Source organism: Physella acuta, unplaced genomic scaffold, assembly GCF_028476545.2.
Source record: "Physella acuta isolate Inbredline_101_S28 unplaced genomic scaffold, ASM2847654v3 ptg000446l, whole genome shotgun sequence".
Taxonomy (NCBI): Eukaryota; Metazoa; Mollusca; class Gastropoda; family Physidae; genus Physella; species Physella acuta.
In genome coordinates, this window is record NW_026731965.1 from 187501 (window position 1) to 213017 (window position 25517).

Consider the following 25517-nt stretch of genomic DNA (forward strand, 5'->3'; position numbering starts at 1 on the left):
CTTAAAGTTATCTCTAATTCTCTCATCATTTTAATTACTGATGTGTGATTAATTAACTTTACTGTGTTTTAAGGTTGTTTTTTTTTTAACTTAACGTATGTTAAATGCAACAAAGCATACAACAATATCACTGGGATCTTAATTTCAAATTAAAAATTTTTAGATGGAAAAAAGAAATCCACTCATCTAGGTGTTTAAAGAAGCTTAATTAAAGAACTGGTTCACTGGCCAGTCCAGTAACTCCTGTAAACAAACAAACATAAGAGACTATCGAGACCAGCCATAAAACAGCTGTCTGTTGAAGAAGACTCCAGAGATGTAATTTGTAACGTTTTCATACGAACACAGTGACATTTATTAGCAGTTATACGGTATAGATTGAGCTACATATGGGCCAAAGCTCGATTGTCTTTTCTCCAATCACTGGTCTACGCCAGGGGGGGGGGGGCAATTGTTTTGACTCGAGGGCCACTTTGTCGTAGCGGATTTTAGCGGAGGGCCGCACCGTTTAAAATGACGTGCTGTCTGTTAAATTTGACCTGCTGTCTGTCAAAGTTAACCTTGACTTTTTTATCACTTTGCCAAAGCTCAACCACCTCCCACTGTTGTGTAAATTACATCTTCATAATCTACCTGCATATCCTCAAGCATTGATTTGAACTTTCGATAGTTGAGTGTCTGAATATTTTAACCACGCTTACAACAGATTATATCACATACTTTAAGTCAAGTGCAGCTTTACAAAGGTTTTTCCTAACGCAAAATGCAATGAAATGACCAGACATCGTTTCATGACACAGTAAATACACTGATTTTTTGCCTGAATTACAAAACAAATATGTGTGTGTCCATTCTTCATTAAACACACGGGATTTATCACCAGTTTTACGTTTTTATGAGGGTTCATGGCTTCACTTAATTTGGAAAACTTTAAATTTCACTGTTGCACAGACGAAACTGAAATTAAACTTACAAACCGGAAAAGTGCGTATTTACACTGCCTGCGCAGGTGCTGCAATGAAAAAAAAACACGAGACGAACTTTACATTAGCAATTAAAAACGTAGCAAGGTATACATTCCATGTTAATGTATTCGTAATTTTGCAGCATGTTTTGAAAGGTCTACTAGATTTGTGTGGAAGTCCACTTTAAGGGGGGGGGGGGGTATCGAAAGTGGACGCATGCTGACGGAGGGAGGGGGTCTAAAATTCCAAATTTTTGTGGACGTCATAAATGGAGGACCCCTAATGGAGACATAGAGGACAAGATGTGACGCTAACAGCGCGAAGTTCGTGTAAAGGTTTTAGAAGCATACTATCAGTCCAGTCTACTTCAGACGGTTTAAATCAACCAGGTGTAAAAATCTCCTTTGCAATAAAAAGTTTTGTATTATTTCTTTCTTTCTTTCTTTTTTTTCTTTCTTTCATAACGGAAACCCCAGGCTCAGGAGGTGTCTCCCATTAACCAGACAGGCCTCAAATCGGAAAACTCCGACCAAATTGTTTCACTAAAAGAAAATAATCCAATAGATATATTTTACGACAGATACTTCTAGATTTACTGTTATAGCTACAAAACTACTTTTTCCATATTTTAGTTCATTATAAAGCTTATTTATATTAAAGGTTTTTTACTTTCTCGTATAACCTGAAGTGATACTTTTTCTACTTTGAATTTTTCAAAAGCCTATAACTTGAGCACTATTTCAGATAGATAATCCTCTACCTTCTATCACATTTTGCGTAATTTCCGTTGACCGGAAGTAGTAATTTACGCTATTTCCGATTTCTCAAAAAACGCATGTAAATTTATAAAGTACTAATAATATTCCGCACTATTATGCACCTTTTGTTTTGGCGTTCGCTTGGTGCGCAATTCTTTTTTCTACGAGATTCTATTCTATTTTTAAAAGTTTAAGTAATTAAAATTCATGTCTATATTCTTAGTTCCCATCCCCTGTTGTTTTATCCTAATCCTAATATATAAATCCCCACGTTCGCACATCTCTCTCTCTCTCTCTCTCTCTCTCTCTCTCTCTGTCTGTCCGCAAAATATTTTCGCCGGACATCACGTCAGAATCGGCAGCGATATATGAAGAACTTTTTACGGACTTTTGTTGAAAATAATATGTTAGATGTTTTAAATGTATAACCACAATTTTAGTTAAAGAAGAAAAATAAAAATTAAAGGCGTATTCGAATGTAGAGAAACAGTATTATTTATGCAACCGGAAAAGCATTAATATATGTGAAAAAGAACGCATAAAACTGTGACGTCACTATTGCTTATACATTAACTAATGACGTCATCTGCCGTGTTTAGAATGAAAAGAAATGAACTATTTCATTCAAATTTGATTTAGATCTACGTACACTATGAAATGTATACAATACAATTTTTCCGGCCTAAACTCATAAAATGTATTTTATGTAGGCTATTTGGATTCTAGATCTAGAGATTCTAGATCTAGACTAAATCTAAATCTACGCAATAACTAGATCTAGACGTAGACGCTAAGATCTAGATTTAGACTCTAACTTCTCTAAAATCAATTCCAAAAATAAATTTCTATATTAGGACTAAACTATTTCAAGACTTATTTATTTTATACAAAATCTTTGTTTGGAACTGGCTAATTTGGGATAAAAAATTAATTTGAAAGAATAGGCATATTCGCGTAAGTTAAGATTTTAAAATACGTGTTTCATTCTCCGTATTTTATAAGGTGCCTAAATAGCGGAGATGTTAGTGTACATTAAACCACGCAGGTGGTGCGGGTTCGAGACACAGCAAGTCAACTTGGTTAATGTATTCTTTTTTATTATGCTCGGGCTAAACTTAAAAAAAATTCTTTTAGGAATCTAGATCTAGATCTAGATTGTCGGGTGTCCGATAGGGCACTTCCCGGCGCCGCAGGCGCTTCAAATTTGGCATGATCTTGCCTTGGTGCGACAGAACACGGGGGCCGGTTGGCCGAAAAGTCTACGATGTGGGGGTCAAAACTGACCTCGACTGACCGGTACCTTATATGAGCTATAAATCGAAAAAAAATGTCCACGGAGGAACCTCTTCATAACTCTTGAGGTCGTAGACCGACCTTCGGGCGAATTAATTAAGCATTCAAATTCTCAATGTTTTCGAAAGCCTAAGCGAAGCTGGGCAGCATGCCTAGTATAAAAATATTCGAGAAAGTTTAGGGGAGATCACTCCCGATTTATTTAAAAACTACCAACCAAACAAACACAACAAACAAAGCAACGACACTTAACTTAATTAATACGAGAAACTTAACGCGACAACACACAATAAAAACTGTAGACAGAAACCGATTGATAGACACAGTAACTTATAGATCGAATGCAGTGTTTCTTCCAGACTTTTTTCTCTGGGGGGGGGGGGGGCACTTGAAATTTTCTGGGGAGCGGACACTATCAAAAGTATGTATTTTGTATATAGATTCCAATTTGTTTCGGGGGGCGGTAGCCTTTCTTTCCCCCCCCCCCCCCCTCCACCGAAGAGATGCCCGGAAGAAACTGATCAAATGCTGAGGGATTAATAGCTCGAGATTAATTATGTTATCTCCCCTTTTATAGATAGAAATCTTAATTTCAATTTCTAATTACTAATTTAATGTCTAATACAATTAAAAATGTTTGCCTTGTCATCAAAGACGAAAGTGCAGGAATATTAATTTAAACGAAATCGGTGCATTAGAAATGAGCCAACATTGAGGCTCAAGATTTGCAACAAACCCACAAATAGACATACATTTTTTACTAAATAAAAATGCACATAAATCAAATATAAAAACGTTTATAATAGTAAACTTTTAAAGCAATTGTATAGGAAAATATTACTAATTTGCTTTCATTAATAAAATGTAATGGTCGCCTAAATGTCTAGGGGTTTCATGAGCTTTTTTTTTTACAAATCTCGACCTTTTACACCTCCCTGGCTCGGAAAAACGTGGTTTTCCAATTTTGTCCGTATATCTGTGTGTGTATGTGTGTATGTGTGTCTGTGAACACGATAACTTGAGTACCTTTACAGCTAGGTTGATGAAATTTCCTATATGAGTATTATATTAAATTTGTAGTTTTGTATCAACTTTTCAGCGATTTCCGATAACCGGAAGTGTAACTTTTTCTTTTTTTAGTTTTTCAAAAGCCTATAACTTGAGTACTGTTTCTGATAAATAAATGAACATTCACATGTAAGTAAAAGATCTAGTTTCCGCTGATAGCAAGTAGTAATTTCTCAAAAAACGAATAAGAATTGCGGAATATTAGTACTTTTAACGGGAAATAAAAACCATTTTTGCAACCCATGTGTAACCCAACAAGTACTGTAACAGATGCACAAGATCAATCGCCTAATGTATAAGCTCTTGACTTAATTAATTTGATGTATTAGTTAAATAATATCCGGTTATATGTCAACATATTGAGTTTAACTCGATAAAAATAACTACTATCGATTTTTCAATTTGTGTACGTGTTATAAAAGTAATAATTATAGAATAGAACAATAAATAGATACAATGGCGTAGCGAGGGGGGAGGCGGGGGCTTCGGAGCGCACCGGGTGACACCATTTAGGGGGGTGACACCAAGGCAAAAAATAGCAAAATATATAAAGAAAAATGATAATTCCACTTAAGTGATTAATTCGAGTGTTAAATAGTCTTTTAAGAGGTGCAAATCTAAAGTTTGAGGGGGGTGCAAATCGAAAGTTTGAGGGGGGGTGCAAACAAATCGAAAATTGAAAGCTTGTCCCCGGGAAGGGTCGCTACGCCTCTTTGGGGTGACACCATTAAGTGCTGCACCGGGTGTAACCCAACCTCGCTACGCCACTGAATACATAGGTGTTGCTTTTTTTAAGTTAGGACGAAATTTATACTTCCCCAAACTATCAAACTTTAAGGTGACACCGCCTCCCATAACCGAGTTATAAAAATCATATTTCTTGAAAAATTCTAGTCACCTGGAAAATATCTCTCTCTTGTTAGCATACATCTGGACTGTAAAAGTAACAAAAAAATTAAGCTCACTCGACTTCAGTATAGCCTAGATATTTTCACTTCAATGTTGTATATTCTCCTATTTTAATTAATACACTATTTTTAATGAATATTTTACTATCATATTGACAATTGTATATTATTTTGTTGTATTCAAAGATTGACTTGTAAGCAAAGTTTGGAAGAAATAGCAACAAATAGTGAAGGGTGAAAAGCGTCCAAACTTGTGAGATACTTGATAACATGCAGTTGAGGAACTACCAAGGCCTTACACTTAACCAATTCACGGGGCTAATGGGGCTAATATGGTAACTCTACTAACATAAAAAAGTTACTGTCAAATTGACTCCAATTATTAGAGCTCATAAAATAATGTCGCTTTTAATAAAAGACGAGTGCATACTAGAACGAAGGGTGATAACTATTAGCAGAGCCATTTTCTATTTTTGTATTTTGTTTGTGAGGGGGGGGGGGGGGGTTAAAGGAGGAACAGACACTGTCAGAAGTCATATTGGCGATAACTGTTGGTCCCATGTCCAATTGACTAAAGTCATCATGTTTAGCGCCCAACACGACTAAAGTGGATAGCTGTGATAGGGTCCTTTCTATTTAAATAATTAGAATGTGTTATTTTCATTTCAAAATATTTTTTATTAAAGAAAATACAAGAGAAACATATAGGCTACTAACTATACTTAGCGATCTTTCGTCGCAGATGAAAACACAAAGATTGGAAATATTCATTACATCATTATTGTATTAACTTAGTTTTAAACCCCACAGAACGTTACATTTTATACTAGAAGAAAAAACAACTCATCGCTTAAAGTACTGCTCGCCACCGATATAAACTTAAGCTAATTAGCTTCTAATTAAAGAAACCAATAGCCCGTATTGCAACATACTGTGACGCCGGTATAAAAGTCGATGAGCACTAATGAAAGCGTTAAACCACGGGAGGACAACAACACTCACATCATGTCAGCCATGTCGTGGATCGTCCTGTTCATCTACTCACTCGCTACCTCACCCACAGCCATCCTGGGGCAGGGCAGCGAGCCAGCTTTGACGGAGAGTTTACAATCGATCTATGATTTTATTGTAGGTAGGTCAATACACATTTTATCACCCGTTATAATATGTCCAGTTTGTAGTTTTAAAACCTTCTAGTACAATAGTGCAAATAACCTTTAATAACTTGAATGACATGTCGAGTCGAGTCGGTAAAGCTCATGGTTGCTAAACCGAAATGTCTCGAGTTCGAACCCTCGGGCAGATGAGGCTCGTTAGCTGGGGACAGCCACTCTTCTAGGAGAGACAACTCCAAAATCAAACAATTTCTGCCTTGTAGTTTGTTCTTGGTTGGACAAACGCTATGGAAGCAAATCCAAAAAGAAAAGCAGGCTGAATTGGAGTCAATGGCCTCAATGGCGCATAACCAGTTGACACGTATCCTTAATTGTGTTGGAGGGGATCCCTTCTAACACTAAAATTAAGAACGAAGAAGAAGAAGAAAAGAAGAATGGCATGTTTGATCGGATGTTTACTTTTGCCCGGTATGTTGTGTAATATAAGGACACACATTGAAGCGCTAAATTCATTAAATTATTAAATATTAAATTATCAATAAAAATAAAGAGTGTAATAGAAACAAATTATTTTTTATATCTACTTTGCTATAATAGTTATCGGTATCTCGGTATCAAATAGAACAATAGCGATATGTATATAAATTAAAATTACCATTGTCTAGACCTAGAACAATTAAACTTTCTCGGAAATAAATTTAAAATCATATTTGATTTAATGTGTATATTTTTTTATTCTAATATTTTATATTAATGCACAAGCCAAACAAAATTGAAATATTCACTTTTCGATGAATGAAAACAAAAGTCTCTTTCTGCTATGGCAATGTTTCTTAACTTGGGTTCGATAGAACATACGGGGGTCGGCGGGGATCAAGACACACCCAACTCCCACGATTTGTCAGTGCGGAAGATAAAACTATTAATGAGTTCGTTGAATGCGCTTATGAGCAGAGTTTCTTCCAGGCATTTCTTCGCCCCCCCCCCCCCCCCCCCCGAAAAACATCTACTTCCACCCCCGAACGAAATAGAATTTCTATAGAAAATATATTTTTTTACCACTGTCCACCCACTCCCCTCCCCCCCCCCACCCCCGTAAATGTCCACCTTAATGTGACTTCTTTGACTTCAACAAAACAAATACAGCCAACGCTGATTTTAGTGCAGCTGTTTTTAATTATCATAACTGTCACTGTTTTGTTACACAAACGTCAATAGCTTGATGTAGAGTTGACGTTCATTTCTGTGTGTTATATATTTATGAACTAGCCAAATTAAATTTTTAGACAGATGTAGTTGTTTTAAAAAAAAAAATAAATACATGTTGGGGGGCTTGAGGTACTGTGACTTGGAGGGGGAGGGGTGACCTTGGGATTCATCTTAGTACACGAATTCGCGCTAAGTAATGGCTTGTATCAGGGATATTACCCGTTTTAGGTTAAATGTTAACCCATTGCTACGGAAGATTATTTTAATAGATGTGTATTGTAACAATGTATTTATATAACTACTAATAACGGAATTGGTTGGTAAAGAAATAATTTAAGCTAACAGTATAATGTATCGATAAAAAGCTAAACCTAAGTTTGTTTATCAAACTCAATCAATTCAATACCATAACTTTAATTATAATTCGATAGCCTTAACATCTCCCAGGAAGGCCCACAGTCCACCATTCCATTTTTCCTTTCCCCAGCAGGAGAGACGAAAGGAGAATGGTCATACTACTGACCACAGCTTTTCTTCACATCTTCATATCTGCTTCGTTTTTCCTACTGACTCGACTACAATTGTACTGATCATTATTCTTTAACATACAGTGTTGTGTTGTGAAAAAAAACTTCATTAAGTTTTATGTTCCCCAGTGGGTGCCGGGTCAGCAGGATGTGTTGTGGCAGGTCGTCTGTCAGAAGACAGGGGCGTCACCGTGTTGTTGGTAGAAGCTGGTGGAGACGACAGGGGGAACCCTTTACTGACCACCCCAGCGCTGGCTGCACTCAACATAGGGTCCAGTGTAGACTGGGGCTACGTTACAGAACCACAGCCTGGCATCATGGGAGGATTGATTGGTGGGGTGAGTCATTAGACGGGAGGGTTGGTGGGGTGAGACATTACATGAGAGGATTGATTGGTGGGGTGAGTCATTAGATGGGAGGGTTGGTGGGGTGAGTCATTAGATGGGAGGGTTGGTGGGGTGAGTCATTAGATGGGAGGGTTGGTGGGGTGAGTCATTAGATGGGAGGATTGGTGGGGTGAGTCATTAGATGTGAGGGTTGGTGTGTGAGTTATTAGATGTGAGGGTTGGTGGGGTGAGTCTTTAGATGGGAGGGTTGGTGGGATGAGTCATTAGATGGGAGGGTTGGTGTGTGAGTTATTAGATGGGAGGGTTGGTGGGGTGAGTCTTTAGATGGGAGGGTAGGGGGGTGAGTTATTAGATGTGAGGGTTGGTGGGGTGAGTTATTAGATGTGAGGGTTGGTGGGGTGAGTTATTAGATGGGAGGGTTGGTGGGGTGAGTCATTAGATGGGAGGGTTGGTGGGGTGAGTCATTAGATGGGAGGGTTGATTGGTGGGGTGAGTCATTAGATGGGAGGGGTGGTGGGGTGAGTCATTAGATGGGAGGGTTGGTGGGGTGAGTCATTAGATGGGAGGGTTGGTGGGGTGAGTCATTAGATGGGAGGGTTGGTGGGGTAGTCATTAGATGGGAGGGTAGGTGGGGTGAGTCATTAGATGGGAGGGTTGGTGGGGTGAGTCATTAGATGGGAGGGTTGGTGGGGTGAGTCATTAGATGGGTGGGTAGGTGGGGTGAGTCATTAGATGGGAGGGTTGGTGGGGTGAGTCATTAGATGGGAGGGTTGGTTCGTTTACGTAAGCAATTATTGATAACTGATGTATTTTAAGCAAACGTTAAACTTATTATTCAAAATTAATTTAAATCTAAATATAAAAGTTACAGTAGCTAAAGACCTATCTGTAAAGTGATGAAACATTTTCCAGCGTTCGTACTGGCCTCGTGGTAAAGTCCTAGGCGGTACTGGCAGCATCAACGGCATGCAGATAACTCGAGGCTCCAGACACGACTTTGACAGGTGGGCCAGGTACGTCAGAGATAACAGCTGGGACTACAACCATGTCTTACCTTACTTCAAGAAGATGGAGGACATGCTGGTGCCGGAACTCAGGAACTCAGGTTATTTTAGAACGTGTACTATTTAAAATTAATGGCTGATCTATTTGACGCACGATGTTAGTTTATATTTAAAAAGTGGCTGTTTTTGTAGACGTACTTTTTTTGCAACTTGAACCATTTTTAGGACCGGGTCTAGAACTATTCCCCCTATCTTTTATAATACCTACCCCTATTATACAGCTTCGTATACTTATCCTTATGCGTATCCCTATTCCTAACAACATCTCTATCCCTATCCCCAACACTTTCGTTATACCAAACATTAACCCTAACCCTGAGCATAACCCTATTATTCACCAAATCCCTATTATTTTTCCAAAACACAACAATGTCTCTATCCCTATTAGGTAAAGGAGTAGTAAGTGATTGGCTGGTAATATTGCATTTTTTTTTTGGGGGGGGGGGGGGGGGTTGCGGGAGGGGTAGTGTATAATTGATCGCGGAGTGATTGACAGGGGGTAATGTTCTACTCCATAAGAACGCACGTATCCCTTACCCAAAACTCTTATCAAACCACGCTACCTCTAAGTGCCCTTTCATTATTCATCACTTCCCATCTGTATATTGTAGAGTACCACGGACAAAATGGACCAATCCCCATCCAGCATGCCGACCCTCAGCCAATCGTAGCCAAGCTGTTGGAAGCTGGACAAGAAGTTGGATACAACCTGAATGAAGACTACAATGGGGCGACCATGGATGGTAACTTTTAATTAGAACTAATTTTTTTATTTAAAACAGCAAAAGATTTCACAGTGTGTTTAAGCGTATGATAAGTGTGTTTTTTAAGATGTGACCCACTACAGAGTTGATTTACACATTTTTCTGATTCCGATCTCAGATGTTGATTTTTTAAATTTTCAGGAATTACCAGGACACAAAACAACATCAAATTTGGCCAGAGATGGTCAACAGCCAGAGCTTACATCCACCCAGCGTTAAACAGGACAAACCTGCACGTCTCGCTCAACTCGACTGTCACCAAAGTAATTTTTCACCACATTTTAAAATCTTGAACACACTTAAACATGATAAACGTTAAGCAAAAACCATTTTTAATTAATTAATTAAAGCGATTAGAATAGGTATGTTACTTGTAAAATTATTCATATTACATTATATAAATTATTTATATTACATTGTTCAGGTACTGATCCACGATGATACGGTCAGCGGTGTTGTGTTCACCAAGAACGGCAAAACCTACACTATACAAGCTAGACGGGAGGTCATCCTATCTGCCGGGGTCATCGGCTCTTCACAGATTCTCATGTTGTCTGGGGTCGGCCCTCGGAAACAGCTGGAAGATTTACAGGCATTGTTTTAATATTGCTTTAACTACCACCGTGTAAACCTAACTAGCTTACCATTAGGATTTTAATTTAAAGAAAAATAAAATATTTATCTTTTATAACGCACGATTTTTATCAGATTAATGCATCAACCTTTATTGTTTATGTATCACATGTAAGCTCAAAAAGGGAATTCATAAACTTGTGATTGCTCCACTAGATAAACGTGGTCAAAGATCTACCAGTGGGTGAGAACCTCCAGGATCACGTGGCTTTTGATGTAGGTGTCAAGATTGACCAGCCCTTGACCATCTCTAGAGGTCAATTAATGGATGTTACCACATTGATGCAGTATGTTCTCAACGGCACAGGTACATTCAAACAGAATAGGTCTAAATATTAGCTGAGTCAATGAGATAATCAACATTTGGCTAAATTAGACAGATATTTTTCTATATTGATATATATATATATATATATATATATATATATATATATATATATATATATATATATATATATATATCAATATAGACAAATATATGTCTAATTTAGCCAAATATATATATATATATATATATATATATATATATATATATATATATATATATATATATATATATATATATATATATGTATATATGTCTTAGGTCCATATGCTACAAACATGGCCGAAGTTTTTGCCTTTAAGTCAACAACTAATGCCCAAAACTCACCAAACCTTCAGCTTGAGTTTGTTGTTTTCCTACCGAAAGCCTCCGAATTCGCTTTTGGTTACTCACCAGAGGTAAGTTATCCCCGTATCCACATCTCGGTTTATTTGTGTCGTTTATCAGAGCAAAATACAAAGTCTTAACACATTTTAATTTGTTTAGATATCATTGAAGTTTTTATGTAACGATTCCTTCTTTGAAAGGTTTTAATCAAGCTAATTAAAATGACCAGGTTTTAATTAATGATTCCCTGTTTGAAAGGTTTTAGCCCAGCTAATTAAAGTGACCAGCACTTAATAAATGATTCCCTGTTTGAAAGGTTTTAGCCCTGCTAATTAAAGTGACCAGCCTTTAATTAAAGATCCTCTGCTTTAAAGGTTTTAGCCCAGATAATTAAAGTGACCAGCACTTAATTAACGATTCCCTATTTGAAAGGTTTTAGCCCAGCTAATTAAAGTGACCAGCACTTAATTAACGATTCCCTATTTAAAAGGTTTAAGCCCAGCTGTCTAAACTAACTTGTATCTAACGACTCCCTGTTTGAAAGGTTTTAGCTCAGCTGTCTAAAAGAGACGAGACACAATATGGGATGCTGTGTCATGCAACTGTAATCCGACCAAAATGTCAGGGGAGGATAACTCTGAGGTCTAAAGATCCTTTCGATAAACCAATTATCTACGCTTATTACCTGTGTAATAAGAATGATATTGATATATTGATTGAAGGTGAGTACACATTAAACAAAAGACTATGCTGCATTTTACATACAATGTACTTATATGTATATATATATATATATATATATATATATATATATATATATATATATATATATATATATATATATATATATATATATATATATATATATATATATATAAAGATAGATAATTGACTTGTAATTTGCTTTCCACCAGGTATCAGAGAGTGTGAAAAGATTGTCAACACCAGCACCATGCAGGCTATCGGGGCTGAGTTGACTGACGACACGCCCGTCTCCCAGTGTTCCCAGTTCACGTTCAGATCTCGCGAGTACATGGAGTGTCTGGTCAAGCTGAGGCCACTCAGCAACTATCACCCCGTGGGGACCTGCAAGATGGGACCTAGAGGTGACCCTACGGCCGTGGTGGACACCCAGCTCAGGTACCTTCCAAATCTGTTGACAGTCCTACCCCCACAAGAAATATTTTAAACCTTGAAAATATTCGTCCAAGGAGATTATGTGTTTTAACTTTAAGGATTCGTCTGATGCATTATTCAATATGAAATTTCAAAACCTGACAATATTTTAATTTGTATAAAGAAATATACTTACACGGAATTTCTATAATTACAACAGTATTTAATAATAATTATAATTATAATCATAAGCTGTATAATCCGAGGCTTACATTACACCAATACTTCCAGAGTGTACGGAGTGAGTCGACTTCGTGTGGTGGACGCCTCTGTCATGCCAGACATTGTGTCAGGGAACCCAAACGCAGCCATCATCATGATTGCCGAGAAAGCATCAGATCTCATTACCAAGACTGGGCTATAGGTTTTATACATTTAAAATGCTTGTATTAAAACAATTTAAACATCATGTCTTTCAAATATGTAACTGATATTTTAATTCATAACATATGATAACATATGATTTTAATTCATAACATATGAGCAATTATATGAGAATTAGCATACATCTGAAGTATAACTTTTCAGAAAATTAAATATTTCTGTGCGATTGTTGTTTATTTTCAAAATTTGAAACGCATTTCTATCTTTAAAAATACCAAATGTTTAATAAATACGAAATGTATGCTTTATTGTTTCTTGTATTGGCGATAGTGTTTTGACAAACTCTGAAATCCTAGTGGTCAAGATACTAAAACAATATGACGTCACTAAATCTGTAGGACATCCGTGGATTTTATAAGGTCAATAATTCTATAGGACAATCCATTGTTGATAGGACATCACTTAATCTGTATCGCACGCTGAGCTATGCGTGATATTTTTGTTCTTTACGTAGATCCTACGTTTGCGAGACTCTCCTGTCTTTTTACGAGCCTCGTGACTTACTTACTTGAGTTGCAAAAACTGAGTTCGGATAGACACCTGCCACACAACCACAGCCTTGTCCACATTAACTCTCCTTCACCTGTCATGTGGATTCAGCTAAGCACTAACCACATAATCACAGATTTGTCACTAAATCTGCCAACAGCTTATCTAGTGATTACACACAGACACGTTGGGTTTAACACAGGGGTCGGCAACCTTTTGAGACGGAAGAGCCAAAAGTTGCAAATTTCAACATTTCCCAGTTTTTAAAGAGCCACATTTTTATTTCAATATTTTATTTTTTGATTAGGACTAGGTAAATAAATGTGATTAGTTACTTAAAATAAATAGTCATAAATATGAAATAATATTTATTCATATAAAAACATACACATGTTTCGCCAGAATAATAAACTTAGTAATCAAATAATATAATCAAATAATATAACTATAGGACCATCCTAAACCACTTTAGAAGCTGTTAACTTTTTTTTTCTTTCTTTACGGACATCACCGGCTCAGGAGGTGTCACCCATTAGCCAGTCAGGCCTCAACACTACCAACTCCGACTAACTGGCTTGAATATCGGTTTGATAACAGTGTATGGGCCGCTCCTATCCTTTGGCTCTTACCAGGCTTATCTTCCACTGAACACAGGTTACGCTCGTACCCCATAGTCCAGTACCCGGCTCAACAGTACGAAGCTAAAAACAACTATTTCACTCACGTCGAATTAATGATTACTTACGCATGGGGAAATACATTCTGAATAAAATAACATTCCCCATTTAAAAACATTCGAAAAAGTCGGCACTTGGGCAGTGGCAAGCATTGCACGGCTGTGGGGCTGGGCTTGGTGCCCAAGCTGCTGTCAGCTGTCCGTATACTTTTACTGCACATATTCTCAATGTTCTCTGATAAGTGTTTTAATTCTGTTTATAGTTGTTTTCTTTATATTATGATATTTGATATGAGTTTTGAAAATGAAATAATATAACTATTAATTTTTGTGCAAGGAGCTGGAGAGCCGCATCTTAACAGCAAAAGAGCTGCATGCGCCTCGCGAGCCGCAGGTTGCCGACCCCTGGTTTAACACGAGCGACTTTAGTTCTAGATCTATATCCAGATCACATTTATATTTTGTTGAAGGTAACTAAAAATGAATAAGTATAAGTTGAAATTATGTACCACTATAAATATGTATTACATTTAATTTAAAAACAAATCCATGCAATGTGTGTATCAAGACATTTTATTAAAAATTGCAATACAACAGTCACTAAAAAGCGTCAAAGCAACAACAAAAAAACAGAAATATGTTGATATAAAAACAATATTAAAGTAATAAAATAAAAATGTGCACTAGAAACATTGGTATGTGTTGGAATGCCATCACAATATACACAACCAATAAGCTTGGGCAAACAGTCAAATCGAAGAGTTGTGGAAATGACATGGAGAAGATCGTATTGACATTATATATATATATATATATATATATATATATATATATATATATATATATATATATATATATATATATATATATATAAGCTATCTCCTATATATTTCACCAAGAAGCGGTATTTACTGTGCGCCTATGATGAGAATGAATACACAAGGTTTAGACTTAGTTTGCCCGGCAGTAACAAAACTCTCTAAAGTGCTGCTGTTGTTTGTTCATCCATTTTGTGGCGGCAGAGGAGGTCTGTTGAGGATGAAATCCACCGCCCTCTCGGCAATCATGATTGTCACAGGGTTGGTGTTGGCTGAGACAACCCACGGCATGACAGAGGCGTCCACCACACGGAGGCCGGACACGCCGTAGACTCTGTGGACAACAGACATAAAGCATTGTGTAGCTTACATCATACGTTGGACATATGACATAATGTAAACCCCTTTGTTAAAGCATTGACCACAACTGCAACGTATTTTTATTTTATTTTTTAATGGGTCGAAGTTACTTTGGGTCTAAATTTTATATTACAGTGTTTAAAATGTATCCAAGTAATATAATTTTGAAAATAAAACCTTGCTTAAGTTTAAGTTAATTTCACATATAAGCCAGTACTAAATGATTTAGCGTCAAGTTTAATAAACATTCGGATGTTGAAAAGGAAATTTGATAAACCTTAATTGCCCGTCTACAACAGCTGTGGGGTCCCCTTTAGGTCCCATCTTGCAGGTCCCCGCCGGGTGATACAACGTACAGGACCTCTGCTTGACCACACACTCTCAGTACTCGTGGGATTTGAACCTGTGATGTCCACACGCGGCGGCTGGTCTGTCCTCGGTCAGCTCAGCCCCCACAGCTTTCATGGGCTCCGTGTTGACCAACTTCTCACACTCCTGAATACCTGACAACGTACACATTGACTCTATATGCGATGGTTTAAGTTTAAACGAATTATGGTCAAAATAACACCAGCTTACCTGGTGTTTGTAAATCGTTAAACTTATTTTTAGATTTACTGGTTCTTGCAATAACATTAATCAAGATGCAGAATGTAAATGTTTATGTATGTGATGTTACATTGTGACAATAACTTCATTTGACCTACTCTGTCAGGATACCGAAAAGAAATCTCTAAATAGGACAAAGCTTTTTTTTTCTTTCTTTTTCTTGTAAACCTATAACTATAGCAATCGAATATGTGTTATATTAGCCGTGGAAACAGCAAATCATTTTTTTTACCTCGGATGAGCAGCTCGACATCATCTTGTTTACTCAGATATTTAGGGGCAATAGCCGGGTAATCAAACGGGTCACTTGTACGTAGAGTTATCGTCCCTTTACTCTCTGGACGTATCAGTGTTGGGACACACAAGAAGCCATATTTGGCTGAATCTCTTCCGCTCAGGTCAGTTTTCACCTAGACATTTGAAAACATTCAGGTGTAATGGGAATCTCGGGTGTTTGGGTATTGTCTTTTAACATCAAGATTTGTGTAGACAATCACCTCATTGTCGGATAAGGTAGAAACTCACCTGATTGTTGGATAAGGTAGAAACTCACCTGATTGTTGGATAAGGTAGAAACTCACCTGGCTATTGTATGAGCAGGTAGAAACTCACCTGATTGTTGGATAAGGTAGAAACTCACCTGATTGTTGGATAAGGTAGAAACTCCCCTGATTGGTGTATAAGATAGAAGCTCACCTGGCTATTGTATGAGCAGGTAGAAACTCACCTGATTGTTGGATAAGGTAGAAACTCACCTGGCTATTGTATGAGAAGGTAGAAACTCACCTGATTGGTGTATAAGGTAGAAACTCACCTGGCTATTGTATGAGAAGGTACCGTCAGAGCTTGGAGGTAAGATATTGATGAAATGGATCTGCAGGTCTGGCCAGTTGAGTCGTCTGGTCTCTGTGGTTGTGCTTTTAAAGGCCATAGTCTCACACAGGTAGGGGGACGCAAGTGGACCTGGAAGACGACACAGTGAACTAAGTCCATTGTTGCCATCAATTAGATATGCATTACTAGCAAGTAGACAAAAAATTATTTTAGACATTCTTTTCCTGATCTAATTTCAGATTTTATTATTTGTTGTTTTATTTTAAAATATTTTTGTCAAAAAAAATGTATTAAATTATGTCTTGAAATATTTTTTTTAAACGTCAACCTAAATACTGCAATAGACCTATTTAAACGATATCTTACAGAATTGTAGACTATAGATTTAATTAACTCAAAATAGCTAGTTTATTTCAAGGTTTTTTTCATGCCAAATAGTCCAAAACTATTTTACATTAGACAATCGTAATGAAGACTATACAAAGATCGCTAATTGTAGACGGTTAACTAAGGTATATAAGCCTATTTGTTACTGTATGAATTATGTACACAGTCCGGGGAACTGTTAGTTCTGTATATGTACACAGATCTGAACATGAGATATGAAGACACGGTTACCTGCGCCAAACAGCTTGTACTTCAGATGTGTCCACGAATTCTTCATCTCCTCGATGGAAGCAGTTAACGGCTCCCTGACCTTAACCCCGACGTCAAAGAACAAATGGTCCTGTAGGTTCTCTCCCACTGGGAGGTCAGCGTGAACTGGGATCTAAGGGGAAAGAATCAGTCTGTAACCTGGTACTTTTAGAGTAGAGAACTATATAAAGGGGAGAGAACTAAAAGTCAATCTGTCACCTGGTACTTTCTGGAGTACAGAACTGTGTACAACTGAAGAAACCCGTGTCACTTTCTGGGCCAATGTTTTATTTCAAAACTAAACTGGGCCTAAGATTTGAGCTAAGTAGAGTTTCATGCACTGAGTCATGCACATGCTAAAATGTTTCACGTTGCAAAGTTTCATTTTCAACGTATAAATTATGTTTATGTTTCGTTTCTGAATTTGCAGCAAGGTAATGAAATCATGTTATAATAATGAACAACAAAATATATTTTGCAATCTATATTGTTGGATGTTAGCTGTCCCCGAACCTTGAAACTTTCCAGATGTTTCCTAGGGCCGACCCCAGACAACATGAGAATCTGTGGAGAGCCGACTGTCCCAGCAGACAAGATGACCTCACGTCTGGCCTGGACGGTGAACTTTCTGCCGTCCTTGATGACCTCCACACCTGTAGCTCTCTTGTTCTCTATCACCACCTGTAGTCAGGTGTAAAGATATTCTTAGATTGCACAAATGCACGTGATTTTTTTATTAGTCAATTCATGTCAAAGTAATTGGAGTAATAAATACTAATTATATTTATTAAGACGCTGATTGTCTGAGTATCACTTCGCTCCTAGCAGATTGCCCAAATGACATTTGCTTGATGACTGATTTTTCTAATGACTATTGGCTGATGACAGACTGCCCTACCTTGATGCCAGATTTCTCAAATGACAATTAGCTGATAAAAGAGTGTCTAAAACGGCATATGCTTGATTGAAAATTGCCAAAAAGGAATTTTGCTGATGGCAGATTTTCCCAAATGTCAGTTGCATGAATAAAAACCCTTTTATGTTCATTTTTTTTTTTAGAAAATCGTTTATGATGTAGTTTAATCTATAGAGGAACAAAGATGGAATTTGATTGTTATACAAATTGCTTCTGTTGGCTGCTAGCTGGAGATTTCTAGTGTGACAACAAACTTACTTTGGTCACGTGGGATTTCAAGGCCAGGTGGAAGTTGGGTCTGTCCAGGATTGGGTGGACGTAGGCTTTGCTGGTTGACCATCTTTCATTGTTGTTTAAGTTGAACTGTGTGTAGAAGAAACCTGGGACAAACCAGAGCGTACACAGTGATGAGCGTTTGGGGATATGGGAGGGTTGGGTTTGGCTCCGGAAGACAATAGCGTTAACATTAGAGTGAGTACTTGCTGGGGTGGGATTTAGCTTAGGCACAGGCGAGCGCACAGAATGGTTAAGTTACGGATGAGCTTGTATTGTGAGTCTAAACTGAGAAGAATCTAATTGTTGTTGTTTTTTTATAAATAAAATGGAAGGTTATGGTTGAGGCCATATGCTCCACAAGGAGTAAAGAGAACATAAGTCAAAAAAAGTGAAGTATATTTGTAAAAAAATATTCATATTTAAATATTTCAATAACTTCGGTGTCAGTAAGTTTAGATTAGTTTAGAACAATCGCATAGGGGCCGACTACTCTTACCTTCTTTAGTTTCCCCATTGTAATCTTGTCCAAATGGGTAGCCAATCGCTGCAGCTGCTTTCATTAACGTCTCGACAATGGGCTTCGGTGATTGGATCGTATTTACAGTAAGAAGCCCATCACGTCCCCGAAAATCTGGTTTTAAAAAACGCAGTGTTTTATGTGGACCATTTAAAAAAAACACGTTCTACAGTTTGGACTACAGCTACATCACATAAGACCAGTCTTACCACTTGTTCACTGTTCGGCTTTATACCAGCTTGTATTGTTACCTGAATCCCTTAGTTCAGGTACTTTAATGTCCTCAGATTTCTTGAAGTAAGGCAAGACGTGTCTGTAGTCCCAGTCATCAGTACCCAGGTACTGAGCCCATCTGTCAAAGTCGGGTTTGAACCCACGCACCCAGATCATGGCATTGATGCTGCCAGATCCGCCCAGCACCTTACCCCTCGGCCAGAAGGAGCGCTGTGAGAATTCCAATTAAGCAAAACAATTAAAATTCAATTAACAAATCTGGTCAATCTTAATTAGGAACGCAGGTGAATATATGTTATAATCATGTGTGAACGTATTGGTTATTTTAGTGAAGGCATTTGTTAGATAATAATGTAGATAACAATAGCAACTGAAGATAATACATCGAAAAAATAGAGGATAAAGGACAGGCAGAATAAGTGGCATGTCGGGCGAACTTAACGATTTAAGCTACCCTCCCACAACCACACACACCCATTCAAGTCCATGGTGTTGTTACATACAATCAGTGCTATGTACGAACGTGGCATGAACAAAGTAGGGGTTGTGAACTTGCTTAGTTAGTTATAAAGTGGCAGGGTATGACGGTATGATACCCTAGGGCATGCGGTGACACCCTCCAAGATGAATGAAGTAGTCTGGTAGAAATACCAAAAGCATGACATCATAAGACTACTGAGCTTTGATTTTATACAATACAAGCCGCATATCAAATAAGTACGGGGAGTTCAGCGTGTCTGTACGTGTAACACTCAGCGTTGTTAATCTACCTAATTACCTTTAATTAACATACAATATTATCTTATCATCCGCTCCCCCCCCCCCACCCTCTCCCCCCCCCCACCCCCCACCCCCTTTACAATGCGTTTTTTTAGCATGCCACTGATTGGTGTGTTTGTGTCTGTGTTGAAACATGAGTTGTGTGATATCCTGTGTAGGGATAAAAAAGGTGTTTACTTTCTCTTGTTTAGAGGTGTACAGTGAAAGGGGAGACAAGCAGCGATGATGATCGTTGTTATAATTATATTTCCTATTTATAGCAGTAGGTTGTTCATTGTTGTTGAACTCAGTCAGGGTTCAATCTACAACAATATAACTAAACCCTATCAATATTCCTAACACAATAATTGCCATATCACCAAACTTTTTAGCGTTAATTTACTCTATCACTACTATTTACCTATTTCATACACCTTGCATCATCATTGAACCTGTCACCACACCTTACATCATCATTGAACCTGTCACCACACCTTACATCATCATTGAACCCTGTCCCCAAACTTTACATTTTTGTTGCGCCCTGTCAGCACCTAAACCCTGTCACCACACCTTACATTACCACTGAACCCTGTCACCACATCTTACATTACCACTGAACCCTGTCACCACATCTTACATTATCACTGAACCCTGTCACCGCACCATACATTATCACTGAACCCTGTCACCACACCATACATTATCACTGAACCCTGTCACCACACCTTACATTATCACTGAACCCTGTCACCGCACCATACATTATCACTGAACCCTGTCACCACACCATACATTATCACTGAACCCTGTCACCACACCTTACATTACCACTGAACCCTTTCACCGCACCATACATTATCACTGAACCCTGTCACCACACCATACATTACCACTGAACCCTGTCACCACCTGAACCCTGTCATCACACCTTACATTATCGTTGAGCCCTGTCAGCGCCCCCTCCTGGGTCTCCGTGTAGTACTCCCAGTCAGTCCCAGACTTGAAGTTAGCCGTCGAGTAGCCTGGCGTGCTAATCAGCGGGTTTCCCCAGTCGCTATCCCCGGCCTCCAGGAGCAGCACGGTGACGTCATTGCCGTCTGACAGACGTTTAGCCAGCACACATCCGGCCGACCCTCCACCAACTGTTAAAACGAGTCCAAAGTTGTGTTTGTTAAGTGACTTAACAGAACTTGTTTTCAGTGGGTAGGTGATTGGCAGTGCACTATTTTGATAACGTAGAGGGGAGGGTTGGGGGTGGTATAACGTTTTATTTGATTGCGTGCGGTGGCAGAAGTTAAAGTGAGGACACCACACAATAATGTTTTTCAATAGCTAATAGTTTTGTAAATACATTTTTATCTTGCATTGGCTTGGTTGAATGATTGAATACAACGGAGTTGACGCACCTAGCTTCGACAGAGCAACGTACAATAAATATTTCTTACAAGTGACTTGCATTCGAAAATTGCCTTGATTTAATTAACAATACTAATACTACCTTTAAACTTACATTTTTTTTAAAGAAAGCTGATTTTGAACTAAGATATCGAACAACTTAGCCAAAGCATAAGGTACTGCCCAACTTAGCCAAAGCCTTGTTTTTTGTCTTTTATGTAGAAATATCGTGGATTTCTAAGTAGAAAACAGACTTAACTCTTTTGCCGTGACCTAGTTTCATGACCTCATTAAGCATCATTTGCATAATTAAAACAAAATCTTTTAGTAATTAATGTATAAATTTCGGTTAGTAACCTGACCTTAACCATAAAAATGGGATTACATATCTGTACAAGTCCTAACAGATTTGTTCTGATTTTAATAAAAGAGCAACAACATTTTGAGGATTTCCCATTGACTTATGAGTGTTCGAATAATTCAACGATTAAATTCGATATCTCGGCTTGTGGTTGAGCTACAGTCTTGTATTTGGTATTTTTTTAAACCATTTGGCGTCCTCTAGCCGATGGTATTATTTTTAATTAGATCAAATGAATATAAAATTTCGATGTAACTGGTTACAGTGATACAACCGGGTTGTTTATATTAATAAGGGTTGTGCCTTTATCATACTTTATGTGACCTTTACAAACCGTGAAATTGTCTTTTACTTTTATCAAGACGAAAATTTAAACAGAATACTTAGGTATGGTGAAACAGTTAAACAGTTAAACAGTCAGACATAGAATCTAGACTAGGCTATACACTTACTGACTTAGCAATACATCTCTTCATACTTCATACTAAAGATGGAAACAAGTTTCAATATAACTTAATAGATCTAGATCTCTATAACTAATAGAATAGATCTAGATCTAGAATGGAGTTTTTCAAAGAAAATGTAACATGCCTGCATTAAATTATGTATTTATTATTTTAAAATTGATGTATTCTTATTACCATGGCCTAAATATGTTATATTTTTTAAAGAATATATGAGACTTAACAATATCGATCTAGAATCTAGATTTTAGATTTCTATCATGTAAAAAAAAAGATGTCCTGTCACTGTCATGACAACATTCACTCCTGTCTCTAAAACTGTAAAACTTCACTACAGGCATCCACATCCTGTACTCACCTATAATGTAATCATAAGTAGAATTCAACCTGTCAATCACAGATGATCCGTGTGGTGAATTGGTCCTGGTGTTGATGAAGATTGTCGTAGAGACGGCCAACAGGAGCACTAGACAGGCACACAGCGCGGCAGACATGCTGAACAGATCAAACACTACTGGCCCATTGCGTACTTGCAAGTAGGTCAGAGAAATCTCGATTATTCTGGTCCTTGGATCGCAGTGTGCTAGGGGGAGTATGTCAAAGGTTGGGAGATCTCGCTGTTGGGGTGAAGGGTGAGTGAATGGGGCATGAACCCAGTGGCGTAGCCACCGTAAAGCTAGCGTAATCAAGGCATAGGGGCCCAAAACAAATAAGGGTCATTTTCTTTCTTTAAAAAAAAATTTAAACTTTGACATTAGGATTTTAATATTTGTTTCATATAAATAAGTTTAAGAAGAAAATGGAAATCCAGGTTCTTTTATACTTTAGAAATAATAACAATTTCCAAAAGGGCCCCCAGTCGTTTCTTACTGTACAGGCAGTGGCATTCAGTGAGTGTGGTCGGGGGGGGGGGGGGGCGAGGTGGCGATGGGCAGGGCCCATCCGTAGTAATAACACTATAGAAAGAATTAGCCTATAAATAAACTTGAACTTTGACTCTTTTTGTGAGATAGGCATCTGGCACCCGTAAATGTACATGCATCGCTATCAACCACAACTAGCGGTGAAATTCCCTACCCCTGCCCGCAGACCTGCACCTCCCTCCCAAGTGTCTGGCCTCCCCAAAATTTCACCCTACTAAACAGCCATGATAACAATTGAGGCATTTTTTTTTAAATAACAACCATGGAAAGTGTTTTTACAACAAGCTAAGTCCAACATTTGTCAATGATTTTCTCATTTTTACCTTAACGACATCTCATTTTTTTATCTAATTAATCCTTAATCATTATGGCGCTACTAACACTAACCGTTTTTTTGGTTAGTCGTTGGGATTACTCCAGGCAGTTGTTTTTTTTCAAACATTTTTTTGAAAAGGGATCCTGAAAGAAACTCAGACTTTTGGGAAGGTTTCTGCCATTAAACGTTTATTTTATTTCGGAAGGCGGCCGTAAGGTAATGCGGTTCGTCACCCAGAGTTTCCCAGCGGCTATCTTTGCACCTGGGGTCCGTTTGATTGGGGGACCTTCACAGCGCGACAGTGTTACTACTTGATTCAGCTGTCAAATTGCACAGGCGCATCAGCCGACGCCCCGGCGGTCGTGTAACCCGAGGTGCCCGGGGCATTACGGCGCCTTTATTCGTTTTAATGAGCGACATTCACTAGGGATACGGATCAGCAGTAGTGACTATTGGGCGCCCCGAGTTACCCAGCAACTACCTGAGTGCAAAGGATCCGATTATTGCACGTCCTGCAGAGTCAGGGGTACTACTTGATTCAACGGTCAAACTGTATCAGAGGCGGTTTTTGACGCCGTCGGCGTACTGATGACACAAATGACGAGTATTCTACAATATTGACACTGTGGGCCTCTACGTTCGATGATTTAAACCTCACCTGAGCGGTAATGTGGACCAACCTACGCCCCAGCAACAACGATCCGAAAAATAGTAGTGGTGTTGTTTACATATCAACTATCTCAGTTTTTGAAAAGAAAGTCATGCGACAAAAATACACAATTGTTAACGCGTTGATGATACCCTTACAAATAATATTATTGTTTCGTTACCCTGGTATGTGGGACTACATCGCAGCAATGAAACAAATTGTAGATATGCCCAATGGGTCAGTAACTTGGCCATCCAAAGAATAGTACATACAGAAGCAGCTAAAATGGATCTCAGAGAACTTATTAGTCATTTTGCAAAATTAAAACCATGGGAAAAAACAGATCTAAATAAATCATGAGCAATTTTTAAAAATGTGTGCATGGTTAGTGGCGTCACAAGGTCAGGTGTCGCCCTATGCGCTTACTAAAGGTGTCACCTAAGAATTTTGCATAGTTTATTGAAAGTAAATTTTACATTGTTTTGCCATTGTGTCACGCATAAAAGTTATCATTAGATGCGGACCACACCTCTACCCCCGCCTTGTGATGCTACTGTGTTTGGTTACATAGAAAAAAAATTACTTTTAAGCCTGTAAGATTTTTACAAAGTTAAGGGGTTGTAGGCCTACATAATAATATAGTATCATTATGTATAAAATACAAAATGTACAGCATATTCATATTATTAATTAAAACCCTCCAACGTGAGTAGAAGTTGATTTCTTTGTTAAACTCCGTTGTAGCCTATAATTTTTGCATAGGGGCCCAGAAATCCTAGTAACGCCACTGCATCAAGCAACCCTGGAATTATTTCATTTATTTTTTTTTAAATTAAATGAATAATAAGTGAATATTTTTGAATTATTAAAACGCAAAGACATTTTTACTTTCTCGTATATACGAAGTATAGAGAAAGTATTGTAATCGTGCACAAAAATCACTTGAAATTTTAACTATTTTCACCGTATTACACCTCAGTCCTTCATCACATCCGAAGTATAGAGGACTTATTTTAATCGGGCAAAAATTATCAATCCAGATTTATCAAAATTAAAAGGTTTTATGCGTATTCCAGTCTGAAAAACTGGGCTTTGCAATTCTGTCCGTATGTCTGTGTGTCTGTGTGTGTGTGTGTCCGTGTGTAAACACGATAACTTGAGTACCGTTACAGCTAGGTTGATGAAATTTCATATATAAGTATTTTATCAAAATCGTAGATCCGTATCAACTTTTGAGCGATTTCGGATAACCGGAAGTGGTACTTTTTCTACTTTGAATTTTTCAAAAGCCTATAACTTGAGTACTATTTCAGATAGATAAATGAAATTTGATATGTAAGTAAAAGATCTAATTCTCTACCTTCTGTCAAATTTTGAGAATTTTTCGTTGACCGGAAGTACTTATTTACGCTACTTCCG

The 25517-nt window shown here is 37.9% G+C and overlaps 2 protein-coding genes across 2 annotated transcripts; one reads left to right on the forward strand and one right to left on the reverse strand.

Annotated features, from left to right (window-relative positions):
- Positions 1–5984: 5984 nt before the first annotated feature.
- On the forward strand, positions 5985–13065 carry LOC131943189 (glucose dehydrogenase [FAD, quinone]). The gene is made up of 11 exons (XM_059303198.1): positions 5985–6124; positions 7973–8181; positions 9103–9295; positions 9866–9997; positions 10160–10281; positions 10443–10610; positions 10808–10958; positions 11238–11374; positions 11848–12025; positions 12218–12443; positions 12711–13065. Exons 1-11 carry the CDS (start codon positions 5998–6000, stop codon positions 12841–12843), a joined length of 1776 nt encoding a protein of 591 aa, XP_059159181.1. The 5' UTR covers positions 5985–5997; the 3' UTR covers positions 12844–13065.
- A 1535-nt stretch (positions 13066–14600) lies between these two features.
- On the reverse strand, positions 14601–22729 carry LOC131943190 (glucose dehydrogenase [FAD, quinone]). The gene is made up of 11 exons (XM_059303199.1): positions 22569–22729; positions 20924–21132; positions 19246–19438; positions 18974–19108; positions 18460–18581; positions 17799–17966; positions 17268–17418; positions 16630–16778; positions 16048–16225; positions 15484–15709; positions 14601–15180 (listed from the first exon to the last, which is right to left on the reverse strand). The coding sequence occupies exons 1-10, from the start codon at positions 22702–22704 to the stop codon at positions 15588–15590; spliced, it is 1563 nt and encodes a 520-aa protein (XP_059159182.1). The 5' UTR covers positions 22705–22729; the 3' UTR covers positions 14601–15180; positions 15484–15587.
- Between the last annotated feature and the right edge of the window lie 2788 nt (positions 22730–25517).